This window comes from Aplysia californica, unplaced genomic scaffold (assembly GCF_000002075.1).
Source record: "Aplysia californica isolate F4 #8 unplaced genomic scaffold, AplCal3.0 scaffold00212, whole genome shotgun sequence".
NCBI lineage: Eukaryota > Metazoa > Mollusca > Gastropoda > Aplysiida > Aplysiidae > Aplysia > Aplysia californica.
In genome coordinates, this window is record NW_004797482.1 from 145468 (window position 1) to 161380 (window position 15913).

The window sequence follows — 15913 nt, forward strand, 5'->3', positions numbered from 1 at the left end:
TGAGTTACTAAGACTAAGACCACGAGGTCAGAAAATAATTGTTCTATCTGCTCTTTCAAAACTGAAAGATTGTTCGGAGTTATTATCAAGGTATTCAAAGAATAGCATTTTTTAAAAAAAGCTTGATATGTTGTGAAACTCAACATTTTTTACATCAAATTTCTCAGAACTGGGTACTGAGGAGACAGAACTTTGTAATTCTGGGGTAGGGAATACACGGAACACTCCACCCACCCAAACCAGAACAACGTCATCTGCACCAACAGAGTACAAAAGAAACACTCCTTTCTCTCTCTCTCAACTTTCCCCCCCCCATCAATTCCCCCTTCTCCGCTCAAACCGCACACATTCCAGTAAGACAGTTGTGGCCACTGACCGACACCACTACATTAAGTAAGCCATTAAGCACACTCAAATCGAAATCTCAAGTCATTTGGTGAAAGGATCTTTTGTGCTTGCTGGTCACAAAACCCGGAACAATCTCCCACAAAAATTGATAGAAATAAAACAAAAATTGAGTCTTTCAAAACTTATTTGAAAACAACATCTTTTTAGAACATGAATTCCGTCAATCTTTTCCACTTCAGCGACCATCTTTTCTTGTTCTTTTTTGTGTCTGTGTACTGTCTACTTAAAATGGATGAACAGCCTCAGAGCTTGTTTTGTAACGCGATACATCGCTATATAAATTAAATGCTATTTATTATGACTATTAATACTATTATTATTATTTGAAGATACAGAATAAAACCTGCGCTAATGTTATACTGAAGTAAAAGTCCCACATCATCCCTCATACATCACTTACGTCTCCAGTTTGCTACAAGGAATATGCAGTACAATCTGGTACAGGACATAGCATTATTTCACAGCAACAAAAGACCGCAACGACGCAAACATCTACGATTGAGAGCTCGTATTTCAATTTCAGTAAAAAAAAACTTCTACCAAACTTTCAAGTTGTTATAATCATTTTTTCCAGCCACCATATCATCTCATTCTGGTCCTCAGTAACACAATAGTAGCCTCATTTACAACGAAGTAGGGCAGCTGAAACATTTGCTGAACTCACACCATCACTTTAACCCACAACAATGTTGCATAACATATCACCTGTTTTATTACAGCGGTGCTGAGCTAGGTTTCAGTGTTGTATGCTTTTAGCAAGAGTTTTTATGGTGCTTGCAACACAATTTGGTCATATAAGTACCAAAGATTAGAGGCATTACGAGACAGTAACACGTATCACTAAAAAAAAAAAAGAGAGAGAAGATAGATGTTTGATAGGAAAGAAGGAGCAAACCACACCAGAGCACCCGTCCAACTGCCCACAAGAATCTTTGAAGACAAAACTGTAAATGTCAGATCTCCGTAAAAATATTTATACACACAGCAAAGGACAGGTACCTAAAGCAGTAGGAAAAACTTTTTAACACTGACAGGGAAATTTGAATACCTGAGGATGCGCTTCCTTGAGGAAATCCACAGTTCACTTCCATATCTGATCGCACACAGTGCAAAAAAAGAAAAAAAAAACCCACATCAGCATTATTTTCTAAAGTTCATGATTTATATTAATTAATTCTTAAATAAGACCTAGACGACGGCAAAATTTCATACTACAACAACAATATCTCCCAGCAGGTACAGGGGTGTTTGCTTGCTGTACTGTACGACTTGAGCTCAAAACGGAAAACGAAAATTAGCAACACAACTCTTGCTCCAACACCAGCAGGCACCAGCGAGCCCTCGACCACCCAGCAACAGTCAATCCGCGGCTTCCGCTGCCACACCCAGGCTAAGACGACACTCCCGCCACGGGAGGGGGAGGAGGAGAAGAAGAAGCACTGGCATTGTTCGTTACTGCAGCTGCGGCCATCGCCGAAACGTCGATTTGACCGAGAGCGCTGGGCCCGTTCCCCGCGACAGCTGCTGGGGGGGCAGCGGGCAGTGTGGGGGGGACGACACCGGCGCTGACTGCAGGCACCGCGCCTGGGACCGGGGCAGTGAAGCCGGCCGGCAGAGGGCTGGGGAAGGCCGGCAGTGGAGCGGGTGCTGGTAATGACATCGGCAGCTGAGGCATTCCTGGAAGTAGATTCATGTTCGATGCAATGTTAGGTAAATGATTATGTATCCAAAATGCTTCAATAATGTACACTCACACAATACAGCAAGATCAATACTGCCAAGGAGTTTTATTCGATAAAAGAGAAGTACACTGATAAAGTAACATAAATCAAGCGCATCAAAAGGGTAAATTAATTTAGTTTTATTTTGAGGCTGAAATTTTACAGCACTTGCAACACAAATAGGTTGAATAAGGGCCGAAGATTAGAGATGTTACTAGAATTAACATACAAAGAAAAGAAGGAGGTGAGATCATGATGATAAATGTTTTTAGTTTTAGTAGAGGTTCTACGGCGCTCGCAACTGTATAAGGTCATATGAGCGCCAGAAGGTTAGAGCGGTTACAAGAGAGTAACAAACATAAAAAAGATGAAGGGGGGATAAGCATGATAGATGTTTGATGGGAAAGAAGGAACAATCCAAACCATAGCGACTGCCAACCACCCACTAATAACAAGGATCAGCACTAAGGGGCAAAGACAGAAAGGGGGTTGGGGGTGAGAAAAAGAAAAACTAAAGATATAGACCCTTCAGCACTCACCAGCTGTCAAGGGAGGCAATGGCCCCAGAGGACCAGAGGCAGTCAGGGGAGGTAACGACACTGGGGGAAGGCCAGGCAGTGAGATTGGAGTGGTCAGTCCTGGAAGGTTTGTCAGGTTGGGCAGGGCAGCTGGAGGTGGCAAATCTGGAGGGGGGGGGGGGAGGAGATTGTGATTTAGTTGATTCGTTTTACAGCTTTGGTAAGAGTTTTACAGCACTTACAATACACAAATAGACCATATGAATAACAAAAACCATGATTGCCTAAATTTATTTTGGATCTGGCACTAAAAGAAAAAAAAAGAGAAGGCAACAGAAAAAAGCCGTACTTTTTAACACCACTAGACTTTTTGAAAATCTCAACTGTTATCAGAAAATCTGCAGTCTTACAAGATACAACACAAACCGTGAGTAGACCCTGATTGTCCAATAAAAATGGAGCTATGGTTGCAACCCATCACCTTTTTAACACGTCTTTAAATACAGTGCTAGAATTTTAAAGAAAAATATGAAAAAAGAGAAATACCAAGCTTCAAAACAGGTACCGGTTAAGGCCTTATCTATCTACCCAATGGTTCCTTTCCTTCCTCCCCCAAATGCACAATTTTATACAAAATGTTACCTGAATATTGCAACACAGTCGAAGCTTCTCTAATAGAACACATGTCCAAGACAATCACCTGTACAAACGACAACCCCACCCCCGATGGCAATTTTTCTATGAAGATGACACTGTCCAAGATGTCCACCAATCTAAGACAATGGGTGGCTGTCCAGGACAATTTCAAGTGTATTATCTGGCGAAAATCTAAAAAAACCCACAACAAATAACAAACAATCAAACAAACAAAAATTGTATTTTCTGGTGAAAATCTAAAAAAAAACAACAACCCCCCCCAACCAAACAAACCAACAAAAAACAAACTAACCCCCCCCCCAAAAAAACCCCAAACAAAACAACAACAAACAACCCCCAAACAAAACTGCAGCTGATCTGACAGAAGTGTCCAACAACAACACTCAGCTACCGACCTGTGCCTGGGATCTGGGAAGTTGCTGACTGTGGTGGAATGACGGGAATTGTGGGGCTACCTGAGGACACACATCACATCAGTTTACCATTATAATGACAGTAATAATAATAGTAATAATAATAATGATAATAAAAATAATAATAATAACAAATATAATAATCACAATAACAATAATTGTATAATAATAATAATAATAATAATGATGATGATCATATTAAAATATAGCCTATATCCAAGCTCTACATCATGCCATACGCCCTTTACAACTATTGTTACCCCAGGACGCCCTAAAACACTGGAACATTCTCAGCTTCCCGGAGAGCATGCAGAGCAAGCAGCCGATTAAGTGCTCAAACACTAACAAACTGACAAGATCTTTCACTGTCTACAGCTGGGTACCTATTTCCACCCACGTGAAGTCCGGTAATTTCGGGTAACTATTGCAAGCCTGACTGCCTAACCAAAAATAGCATGCATAGTACAGAACAGACGGGTGACGGGATAAAACAAGGATAATACAGATTTTTTTTAAAAAGCATCTGAGTAGAGAAATGAGAGGCAAACTATGACTGCCTACGTCCCTTTTTGATCAGGCACTGGAAAAATTAGAAGGTACTAGGAGGGTAAGTAAAATGGCATGGCTGTGAAGCAACCAAGCAACTGCCATTCTTACACAGTTGAAATTGTCCAAGACAGGTGCCATCGAGGACAAAAGTGGTTGTCTTAGACGAGTAACGTCTTGGAGAGTGCCATTATTATATGGAAAAAAACCCGCAAGACTCTACGACTACCTGACACTGTCAAATCGGAAACAAACTGTTAGTCCCAACTTAAAAATAACCAGAGTGTTCAAAGGGGAGTTAAATCATTCAATTACCAATTTGTTATTCCCATTTGGGATCCAATGACATAAAGATGTAAGTCATCACCATCATCAGCCTTTCTCACCCCATGCAGGAGTATAGGCTACTAACAAGAGCTCTCCATCTACTTCTGTCCTGGGCTATAGTCTCCACCTTTGTCCGGCTGTACCCCATCTCTTTTTAGATCTGAATCGAAGTCCATCCTCCCAGTACTTTCACACCTTCCTTTCTTTCTTTCCTTGTGGATTCCCTCTTAAGGCTTTGTGGGAAATGCTTGTCTCCAGCTTTATGGAGGTTTGTCAAATCAAATCTACTTATTGTTCCTAAGTGCAGAGAGAACATTTTGTGGTGAAAAGGGGTCAGAAGCATTGAAAACTACAGTATTTATTTTTAAAAATCATTTTTACACCAGCGACTGACCTGCATTGATAGACATCTGTGCCACACCTGGGGTAATGCTGGACACTTGAGGGGGAGAACTGCTCAACGGGACCTGCACGTACGACACAGAAATATAGTTCAGTTTTAGTAAGAGTTTCATGACACTTGAAATACAAATATGTCACATAAGTGCTGAAGATTAGAGGAGTTACAAGAGAGTAACATACAAAGAAAAGGAGGACAAGATAGGAATAACAGATGTTAGACAGGAAAGAAGGAGCAAACTACACCAGAGCTCTGCAAACCAATGAAAAGAGGGGCGTCAGGATTGTAAGTTCGAGTCCAAAACTGCTGGGGGGGGGGTAGGGAGGAGGAGGCGCGCAAATATCAGCCAGGAAGGAAAAAGACCATACAGAATGACATAGGAGTAAACCAAGAGAAACTACAAATGAAGCACACAGAACAAAGACTGCTCTGGGTTGACTGTCAGTTAAGTTCCGTTTGAGTAAAAGTTTTACAGTGCTTGCAACGCAGTTACATCATGTACATGTTAAAGATTACAGGTGTTACCAAAGAGTAACATACAAAGAAAATAAAGAAAGATAATGACAACAGAGTGTTAAGAAAGAGCAAACCACACCAGAGCGCCCCATCCCCCTTAAAGTCATATCATACAAGGACTTATGTCTAAGAAACCACAACCAGACATCTTCAGACAAAAATAGCTACAAAAAACCCCCTAAAAATCACACCACAGGTACTAGAATAAAACAATCTTTGAGAACACCCAAGCAGCATATTATAATCAGTCCATACGCAACCAATGCATACACAAGAAGAGAAAGTATCATTTTCATCTTTTTGAGATATCTATAGACTGACGAGCATGCTGTACATTCATTTTCACAATTTCTTCAGAATAAACCGGAAACCTTCCTCCCTCACATCGCCCTATACGTCCAAGTCACTGCAACTTAAAAAAGCAAAGCAGGAGAGCAAAAGCAGGAAAATCCCAACCACCAATTTAGAAAAAGAAAAAACAACTAAACACAAGAGGGAAGTTTATCCGACTGTTTTTTATTTTAATAGACTAGAATCAATCTCGCAGAGAGTAAAAAAAAAAACGCGTGAGATTACACCTCATATCGCACGAACCGTGGGCACTTCACAAAAATGTACAGGATTTTTTAAAAGTACAGCCACTGACGTTAAAATGACTGCTAAAAGCTGCTGTCTTGAGAATCCCCACTGAGACTTTGCGTTGGGATATCACACACAAAGTACCTCTGAGAAGCCGTCCCGAGGGGGCGAGGGGGGAGGAGCTGTTGGGATGACTGCGTTGTTGAGAACTTGGCCTTTGCCCGAGGGGAACTGACGCTTGGGGATCCGATGAAGATATCCGTAGCCGATGTTGCAGCCAAGGCTGGGAGAGAAACAAAGCATAGATACATTGGTACATAAGGACTGCACACCAAGCATCAGATGCTTTGGCTTTAGTTGTTTTAGTAAGAGTTTTACGGCACTTGCAACACAATAAGGTCATACATAAGAAGAGAAGAGATAAAGATGATAGAGGGAAGTTTATCAGACTGCATTTTATTTTAAAGGACAAGAATAGATCTCACCTGGAGTAACACAAAAAACGTGCGAGATAACACCTCATATCAAACAAACTGATTGGAAAGGAGGAAAAAACCACACTAGAGAACCAGCCAACCACCCACACCAGCACCATTACCACTTTGCTATTACAATTTTCTGCTTTTACTCAATAACAGACTCAAATAGCATTCAATCATGAACATGAATAATATGATAGAGGAAAATGTTCTTAAATTTCCACCCTTTTGAAAGCATTTTAAAAAATAGATTTGTCAGAGGCACAATGTGAACACAGGGCCACAAAAGTCAAGGGAAGGCAGAATTACTTTCAAAACTAAGAGGTAACGAAATTGTCCAGCATCCACACAATGTAGAAGACTACTTAGCTGCCAACTTTTCAAAACCAATAAACAGACTCTACCCATGCGGCGGGTCACGATGGTGGGCAATGGCCAAATAACCTTGTTTGTTTTAGTAAAGGTTTTATAGCGCTCGCAACTGCATAAGGTCATACGAGCGCAAGAAGATTAAAGGTGTTACAAGAGAGTAACAAACATAAAAAAGAAGGAGGGGAGATAGATGTTTGATAGGAAAGAAGAAGCAAACCACACCAGAACACCCATCAACCACTAATGTCAAATAAGCCTCTCCTAACCATTCGCGCACACTTTTCTACATGCAATACATTCAAGCTACCCAAAGCAGATCTGCAACAGTAATGTGAGAAACATTAGGTAAAGAACTTTTACTTAGGTAATGGACACACTTCCCACTGATTTATATATAGGCTTTGTTATCATTATTCATAACATCGCGTATTGAATGTTAATAAATTTTTCTTCAATATCCGCAAATTGGGTGGTGAACCACACTAAAAAACAGAGAACATGTATTTTCGACACAAAAATGAACTTCCGTACTCTGATCACCCATAATGTATTAAATACATTTTTTATGAACTGGTCGGCAGCTAAGGGACTATGTATTATATTTCACCACTGACCTGCCCTGGCCACCCCAGCCTCCATTGGGTGTGATGGTGACCTCGCGACATGAGTCCGAGTCTGTGTTGTAGACGTACAGCTTCAGCGCCTTCCCCTCGTGAGACTCGATCAAGGTGAACAGATCCTCAGACTGAAAGGTAAACAAATTGCTTTAGCTTTTTTAGTTAGTTTTAGTAACAGTTTTACTGTACTTGCAACACAATGAGGTCATATAAGTGCCGAAGAATAGATGTGTCACCTAAAAAAAAAGGGATGAAAGATAAGAACGATATATGTTTGATAGGAAAGAAGGAGCAATCCATACCAGAACACCTGCCAACCACCCACTTACTTTAGCTTCAGTAAGTTTTACAGCACTTGCAACTCAAATAGGTCATATAAAGTGCCAAGGATTAGAGGTGAGGCTAAAGTGTGACATTCACAACCAGCATAGAAAAAAACAACAACCCCAGCTTGCATGATCAAACAGAAGTTAATAGCAGCTATCAGGAACAAAAAATAAATGACATCCCTCTTCACTCACCTCATGCAGGACAGAATCTGCTCCAATCACAAAATCTGAGTCTGACTTCAAGCCTGCCAAATCAGCTGGGGAATTGGGCTGGACTTCCTGATGAGACAAAATGGTGGAGACACTTTCGTCAAATGAGACCCATTCAAGTCAATAACCTCTTGTACATTAAAAACCAACAAAACAAATTTAAAGAACCTTTGAAAAGTAAATGCCACAATTGTGAAACTAATGGCATCAATGTACACACTTACTTGCTAAAAATACAGAATCAAAAAGCTAGAGTCACACATGAAGGAATCCACAAAAAAACAAGACTCCTGTAGATACCCCCTTCTCATAATTGATTTGCAGATTTAACAGTTTTCATAAAAGTTTTTCAGACTATTCATATAAAATAATATATAACATTTATATAGCGCATTTCCAAAAAAGTAGCTCAATGTGCTTTACATTGGAATACCCATTTTCAAAACCTTCCATACTACTTCCTTTCTTCTCATGTAATATATAATAATGCATACTCTCTCTCACACACACACAGACTATTTTCAATCAGACATAGGCACAGAGCTACTGTAATAAAAACAATAACGTTAAAAGCTATTGGCTTCTTGTGTACAAGAAAAGGTTAAGGTCAGTCTTCATAAAAGCTACCATCAAGTATTTTCCCTTTTAACCTTGTAAAAAACCATGACCCCCATCCTTAACACTTTGCCGTCAAATCTCGCAGATCGGCGATGTTTACAACCCAGTTTCTTCGGATTTTCCCCAAAATACCTTTGCCTTTGATGGCAAGGGTTTTTATGAGTCTTGTGATGGCAAAGTGCAGGAAACGATAACTCGCTCTGCCTCATAAAAATAAAAATAAATCTCTTGGCAGCATTTTTTATTTCTAAAATCTTTCCCACCAACAAAACATAATATCAGCATACAACTATGGCATGCCATACAGGAGATGAGTAAAAAATCAATGCCCCATTTTACACTTTAACTGCATGCAGCGTTAACTCATTCACTACACCGAGCCGTGGGGGGCGGCGCGGCTAGAGTGTCGTCAGTACACTAAGCCGCCCCCGGCGGCTCGAGAACTGACGTTCAATTTTAACTTGGTTTCTATTCCAATCCACATATCCATGTTAAAATAAAGGTCATAATATAAAGTTGACTTCCGGGTCAAGTGTTTCCACCGAAAATTGGAAGTTTTGATTCAGTTTTGAAACAGGATTTTGAAGTTTATGCGACGTTTTATCGCGAAGCCCAAATTATAGCCAGACACCAGTCTTTGTACTTTTACACAACAAAATGTATCATTATTTTGCTCACTAAAGAAGTGTAGGACTCTTCTTATAATATTGATACTACTGGACTCAAATTGCCAGTGCACTGTAATTGAGAAATCAATATTTTTGAGTGCTAGATCTAGGCCTAGATCTAAATAGTCAAAATATTTTTTTCTCCCCAAATTCACTACTTTTTGGTGAATTTACTCAAAAAGTACCACCCAATACATGTATAGGTTTATTCCAAATGCAATTCTGAATAATTCCATATAAGATACGAGTGTTTTTTTCTGTTTGGGATCCTTTTTTCAAAATTATTTAAAACATTTTTTTTTTCAATATCGGAGGTTACGATCCAAATGTACAAATATTATGGAATGTATGTGAATAACTGCTCATTTTTCAATATTTTCCTGTTCTATATACAGTTATGGTTATTTTGATGTATAATTTGACTAGATGCAAACATATTTTTTGAGTTTCATCTGAGATTATAATTTTGTTTTCAAATTTTATCCGCAGCCAATCACAATTGTGTTGCATAATCGCCTCTTACAGGAATCAAAGTTGAAAAATACTCAAATAAACAATACAGATGTATTCTACAAACCATACTGAAAATGTTGGTATATAATATGTTGATATTTATTTGAATTTATGGCCCCCAAGACCTGTGAAATGCGCACTAGTCATCATCTCATTTCGCCCTCCAGAAAAAAATTCGTCTAAAAGCCGAAAATAATACGTAGCGAATGAGTCAATAGACTGCATACAAACAATCCAATATTACTAGTACAACTTTACTGAGAAACTTACCAGGATATGCCACACATTTTCATTTGCACCCTCAAAGGAACAGAATCTGGGGACAAAACCAAACAGTGACATGATGGGATCATTGATCTACTGCCTATCTAAATGGAAACATGTTTTTTTCAAGCCACCATCTCATTCAGTAAAGAATGTGTAATTATTATGATAATAATTATGTGTACTGTGGGATCACCCACAGCATAACAACAGTAGCACTGTTCATTACGCAATAATTACCCATTTTTTGTAGCCAAAGGGTTTTTTTATGACCGCACAGCCAAAAAGCTTTTTATGACTGCACAGTCAGCAGATGAAGAACCCCCCCCCCCCCCCCTCATGTAATCAATCCCACTGTGTTCACATTTGTCAATCAATAGACTAGCGAGATCAGTACACACAGTAATGTGAGTTTTAATGGCTTTCCCAGGACAGATCCTTTGACAGAATGCAAATAATCTTTATCTCAGAAAACAGTGAAACTTTACATGTCAGTAGGCTGGCCAGTCCCTTAGTCATAAAATAATTCTGTCATTCTCTTCTTTTTGGCCTAACAATTTTTAGTCCGGTTTCATCCCTAAAATAACCAAAATTTAAAAAAAAAACTTGCTTCATGACTCTACACATAGTACACAGAGCTGCAGTTTATAGATAATTATATTTACAATTTTGTTTCTATAGATGGCGACACTGTGGCAAGCATTTAGCATATTATATTCCTTCAAAAATCTATGACCTGATCATTATTTCAAAAGCTGAGACAACAGTATGAGACCGACCTGATGCTGACCCCAAGCAGCCCCTGACCGCCCCAGTTGTGTGAGGGGATGAGACTGATGTCCCGTACGTTCTGTGTCTTGCTGCTGTACACCGTCACCTTCAATGGTTTCTCTATGTTGGCCTTGAGGAGTTCCTTCAGAGTGTCATTATCCTGGTTCTGTAACCATAGCAATTATATGGTATGAAAACAAAGTTAGAGTCGAAATTGTCAAAGACGGCCATCCATTGTGGAGGAGTAAAGTGGCCATCCTAGACAGGTGGACGTCTCACAGTCTCATTATAATGTAAATTTTTTAAAAGTAAGGCCGGAAATGGGAATGCACAAAAAATAAAGACTTGCAACTTAGTTGTCCGACACATACATCATGAATACAAATGGTGGAAAGTTTGCATGAAAATTTGGACAAACTTGAAACTGACTTTGCTTTTGTACTGTTCACCTGGTAACCCCCTTCATCGTCTGCTTTATTCTCTCTCAAAGTAATGCAAGTAACATATAGATTGATGGACGCTCTCCTTGCTTCCTTTGTCTGGTCAGCGTGTTTTTGCGTGGGAGCCTAGCGAGGTAACCAATATTAGGGCCTGGAGTTGTCAAAAGTAATCAAGGCATTGGGTAATAATGGGTGTTGCTACAATTAATCAAAGATCTGGTCAGGGTTTGGCATTAATAGAAGTAATCAAGGGACTGGTTATGCCTCACAGACAGAAGTAACCAGAGACTGGCTGGAGACCAGAGCTTCCAGTATAGCAGTGATCAGTAATTCAGTTCAGATTCGATTCCTACAGATCCTGGCTTGTGAGAATCGAGAATTGGGAATCTGTGGCTACTAGAAAGATAAACCCAGGAATCACCCACCACTATTATCTGAGAAAAATTTCTTCAAATAAGAGTGAGTTGCAACACAATCTTAACAAACACTAAATTTTCGATTGGAACCAGTTAAAGTCAATAAGAGAAAACTCAAAAATAGACTATTATTATACCAAATCGGATTCTCCGGTTTTGGCCCCAAGAGTACCAGATATTGATGCCGACTTAAATAATTGGTATCTATGTTTTATCTGACTGAAAGAGAGCAAGAGAAGCGCTGCTATTTTTCAACTGGTACAAAATGAGCCATAATATTTCATTTGTTTTTAACTAGGGGCGTTCTTGCCCCCCTGACCTAATAAAAATATATCAGGGGGTTTCTGAATTCAACCACAATTTGATATTTTGCAAAATTAGGTTCGATATCTCTCACTCCCCGTACATCAAACATCATATTGGCACATGCATCGAAAAGTAGTAATCGTTTAGAACCAGAAGTAATCGTCGGTAAATCCAAAACCCACACTCCAAAGTTATTGTTGCGGCCAATACCAGACTATTCCCCAAATCATTGACCAACAACAAAAAGAAGGGACAGGATATAGACACATGGCAAAAAGCCGAAAAAAATGCAAAGGAAGAAAATATAAGAGGTGAGTATTTCAACAGAAGCAAAATGACATTGTTTTTAAGAAAGTTAATAGGTTCAGATGGACAGACAGGGTCACTAACGAGGATCTGTTAAGGAAAACATGACAGGTCCCAGTCAGAAATGAGGTTCGAAGTAGGCGGTGGCGATGGACTGGACATGATACTCTCAGGAAGTTAAGCAGCTGCATTAATACATTAAGACAGTGTTGGATTGGAATCCAGGAAGATAAGGGGAAGACTGCACGGAACCTGGAGAAGAATCACAGAAATTTATGTTCATAAAAGCAAGAGGCTAGCCCAGGATAGAAGACGGTGGAAAGTGTTTGTTCATGCCCTACCCCTAGTGCAGGGTGAGAAAGGGAATGGATGATAGAAAGATCAATGAAAATGACATTGCACTCATGCAGGTAGGCTAAACTTTAATCTAAATAAATGCAACTTACAAGACGTGTATTTCCAATTGCAACAATGAAGTCAAAAAATGCTTCCAGGCCTGCCTTATGACCAGGGGAACCATCTTGAACCTGTCAAATCAATCAACAACAAAACAAGTTTTAAAAAAGCAATGTCTCTCCATCATAAAATCATTCATTTTGATAAAATCTTTTCTCAATGAAGTTCACATGAAGGTCTCAACTCCAAGGAAAGATCTGAGCATACTTGCAACCACTGTCGCATTTAAAACTGATGCTTCTCAGCGTTGAATTCATTACAATCGAACTTTAGCTTGACCGCTACCGTTTCAAAGACAAGACCTGCTCTCTCTCAGTTCTTTCACAATTAGATCTCTATGATGCAGAGATGCAAAATGAAAGGAGAAACATGTGGACAATATACTGCCTTGAAAATGAATGGGACGTACCGGTGCAGCGGTATCATTTATTTTAGGACTATCATAGATTCTAGACCTACTGTTGGTATAGTTTACTGAAAGTTTTTATTGTTTACAACATGATGATGAGGTGAACATCTTCAACCACCATTGAAAGCAAATTTTGAGTTTGCAATGCAAAAATGCCTTACTCGTAAAACATGGTAACCTTCTGTGCCTCCTCCAGGAACCTCTGTACTTGCAGATCCTCCCATTTTCCAGATGAAAATGTGCTGAACTTCAGGCAGCTACGAGATCTAGATAGCAAGGTGTGTGTTGTCATGCAACGTTTACTAAAACAAAATGGCCTCGACGTGGCATTCGTCGGCATCCAAGAGCTACTTCCGGAAAACGAGAGTGATTGCCCCTGAATTTATTTGAAGGAGAAAGTAATGTATCATTATTGTTTTTGTTTACATAATCATCATTTTAGTTCGACAGAAAGGAAGACCATGCTATAGCAGCTTTTGTCTAAAAGGTAAGATACCTTAATATTCTAATAGACTTCGTTCATCTACAGCAATGTGAAAAATTCATGACGATTGTAGGCCTAGCCTAGATCACCTAGATATCTAGATCTATTCATTTGTGATCACTTTCGACGATCTTTTGCAAGTAAAAAGTTTCGATAAAATTATCGCATTATTTATTCTGTTTTGACAAGGAGCAACAGAAGAGTAGGCGACCGGATACGTGAAGGAAGTGTCTACAAGTCAAGGTAGGTGACTGCCTTACTTATACGGAAAAAAATAGTTTAAACATGGAGGCAGTCAGGATTATCATCAACATAGATCTAGATCTACATTTAGACTAGATTTTCTAGATTGGATTGGAGATCCTAATTTTGTCGCTCCCAGACCAGTTTGTTTACTGACCACTGACAGTTAACTGACACTGCACAGCTGATGATGATATGGCCACCTCTATTCTCACCCGGGGTGAGAATAGTGCAGGCGAGTCTTTTGGCTATGAAAGTGGCTATTCTCACCCGCCCGGAAGTTCTCGCAAGATCTACTCCTCCCCTCTTCTCTCTCTCTCTGTCTCTTTCTGAATACTGTCTATCGGTGTGGACGATCAAATTGACCAAAACAAAGTTAAAAAATGATGTTAAAACACAAAAGTAAATTAATTTGGTTGTCTACAAAGATGCTATGGCTATTTAACTTTTCGAATCGAGCCGAACTACGCGGGTCGCCATTTTGTTTTGTTCTCTCTCTCACTCTCTCTCTCTCCCCTGCCCACAGACAAAATTGTACGCTTTTAGCAGTGGAGAGAGAGAGAGAGAGAGAGAGGAGTAGCGCGAGAACTTCCAGGCAAAACAAAATGGCGACCCGCGTAGTTCGGCTCGATTCGAAAAGTTAAATAGCCGTAGCATCTTTGTAGACAACCAAATTAATTTACTTTTGTGTTTTAACATCATTTTTGAACTTTGTTTTGGTCAATTTGATCGTCCACACCGATAGACAGTATTCAGAAAGAGACAGAGAGAGAGAGAAGAGGGGAGGAGTAGATCTTGCGAGAACTTCCGGGCGGGTGAGAATAGCCACTTTCTGATGATATACTGAAGTCGTTTCACCATCTCAAAATTGAAAAGTTTACTGTTTGTAGTGTTGTTATTTTCAAACTTTTTTCAGCCCATAGCTTATGAAATGTGACTGTAGATCATACTGCCATATCCCATAATGTGGCAGGGGGTGGATCTAGGCTAGTAATCTTGAGTCAATTTTACAAGTTTACAAGAACCGCCAAGGCAAGGTCAGCATAAATCAAAATTCAAAAATTGTCTGGAAAGCAAGCTGCATCTTACTGCGCTCCAAGATTCGACTTATTCCAATGTCAAGTCTGTACCCCTCTATGGCTGCGAAACTTGGAAGACCAACAACAAAGACAGTACTGAATAAAGTCCAGACTTTTTAAATCTACAGTCTACATATTAGGAATAGGAGTATCCTTAGAATTAAGTGGCAGGATAGAATATAAAGAAAAAAAGAGATGTGGGAAAGAACAGGACAAAAGGACAAAGTTTCTGAAATGGCTGTCGTTATTCCCACCCGGGGTGAAAATAAAAATATTATTTTATTCTCACCCGGGGTGATATTCGCATGGTAAAGAAACTTGTACATAATGGGTTAAAACAGTGGGACATGCCCCTGCCCTCTGTTACACCCCAGATTTTTTTTTTTCGAAGTGGCTATGCGTACGGCTCTCCAGTATGCATAGCATCGAGGCTATGTGTACGACCCTCCACTTCACATAATAAACTAGGCTTTGTAGGCGGCACATAAAAACTATCAAACCGGACGCTACAAGTGGAAAAATTTCAACCCTGGAAGCGCGCAGGCCCTTTTTAAAGGGCGTGAGCCAGGCTACATGGGAAGCGGGCAGGATAGGACTGACCTACTTTGATTGAGAACACAAAGGGCATTATAAACAATGACCTTTTTTTTCAAGGCCACCTCTATTCTCACCCGGAGTGAGAATAGTGCAGGCGAGTCTTGTGGCTATTCTCACCTGGTGCGTGTTCACCAAATTTTGCGTTCACCCTAAACCACAGAATTCTACACTGTGATAACAGAAAAATTGTAGAATTCTGTGCCCTGAACAAACGTTCCATTACAACTGTAGCCTACTAAACTAAAAGCGTA

At 39.8% G+C, this 15913-nt stretch overlaps 2 protein-coding genes across 2 annotated transcripts in view; one reads left to right on the forward strand and one right to left on the reverse strand.

Moving 5' to 3' along the window:
* Positions 1-1359: 1359 nt before the first annotated feature.
* On the reverse strand, positions 1360-13621 carry LOC101864228 (Golgi reassembly-stacking protein 2). Its single transcript, XM_005099404.3, has 11 exons — positions 13421-13621; positions 12841-12921; positions 10935-11092; positions 10162-10207; positions 8075-8161; positions 7551-7681; positions 6230-6368; positions 4985-5057; positions 3700-3759; positions 2669-2812; positions 1360-2085 (listed from the first exon to the last, which is right to left on the reverse strand). The coding sequence occupies exons 1-11, from the start codon at positions 13481-13483 to the stop codon at positions 1799-1801; spliced, it is 1269 nt and encodes a 422-aa protein (XP_005099461.1). The 5' UTR covers positions 13484-13621; the 3' UTR covers positions 1360-1798.
* A 97-nt stretch (positions 13622-13718) lies between these two features.
* Positions 13719-15913, forward strand: part of LOC101864463 (DDB1- and CUL4-associated factor 11) — a 59214-nt gene continuing 57019 nt past the window's right edge. Inside the window, exon 1 of the mRNA XM_013083120.2 lies at positions 13719-13986. The gene's annotated coding sequence lies outside the window, so the exon portion shown is untranslated. The remainder of the gene's footprint in view (positions 13987-15913) is intronic.

Bases quoted from the DNA above. Each gene is read 5' to 3' on its own strand.
- LOC101864228 (XM_005099404.3), bottom strand. From the start codon at position 13,483: ATGGGAGGATCTGCAAGTACAGAGGTTCCTGGAGGAGGCACAGAAGGT. The intron at 7,682-8,074 runs GTGAGTGAAGAG...TTTACCTTTCAG, and splicing joins CAGATTCTGTCCTGCATGAG to TCTGAGGATCTGTTCACCTT. The intron at 2,086-2,668 runs GTGAGTGCTGAA...ATCTACTTCCAG, and splicing joins ATTGCCTCCCTTGACAGCTG to GAATGCCTCAGCTGCCGATG.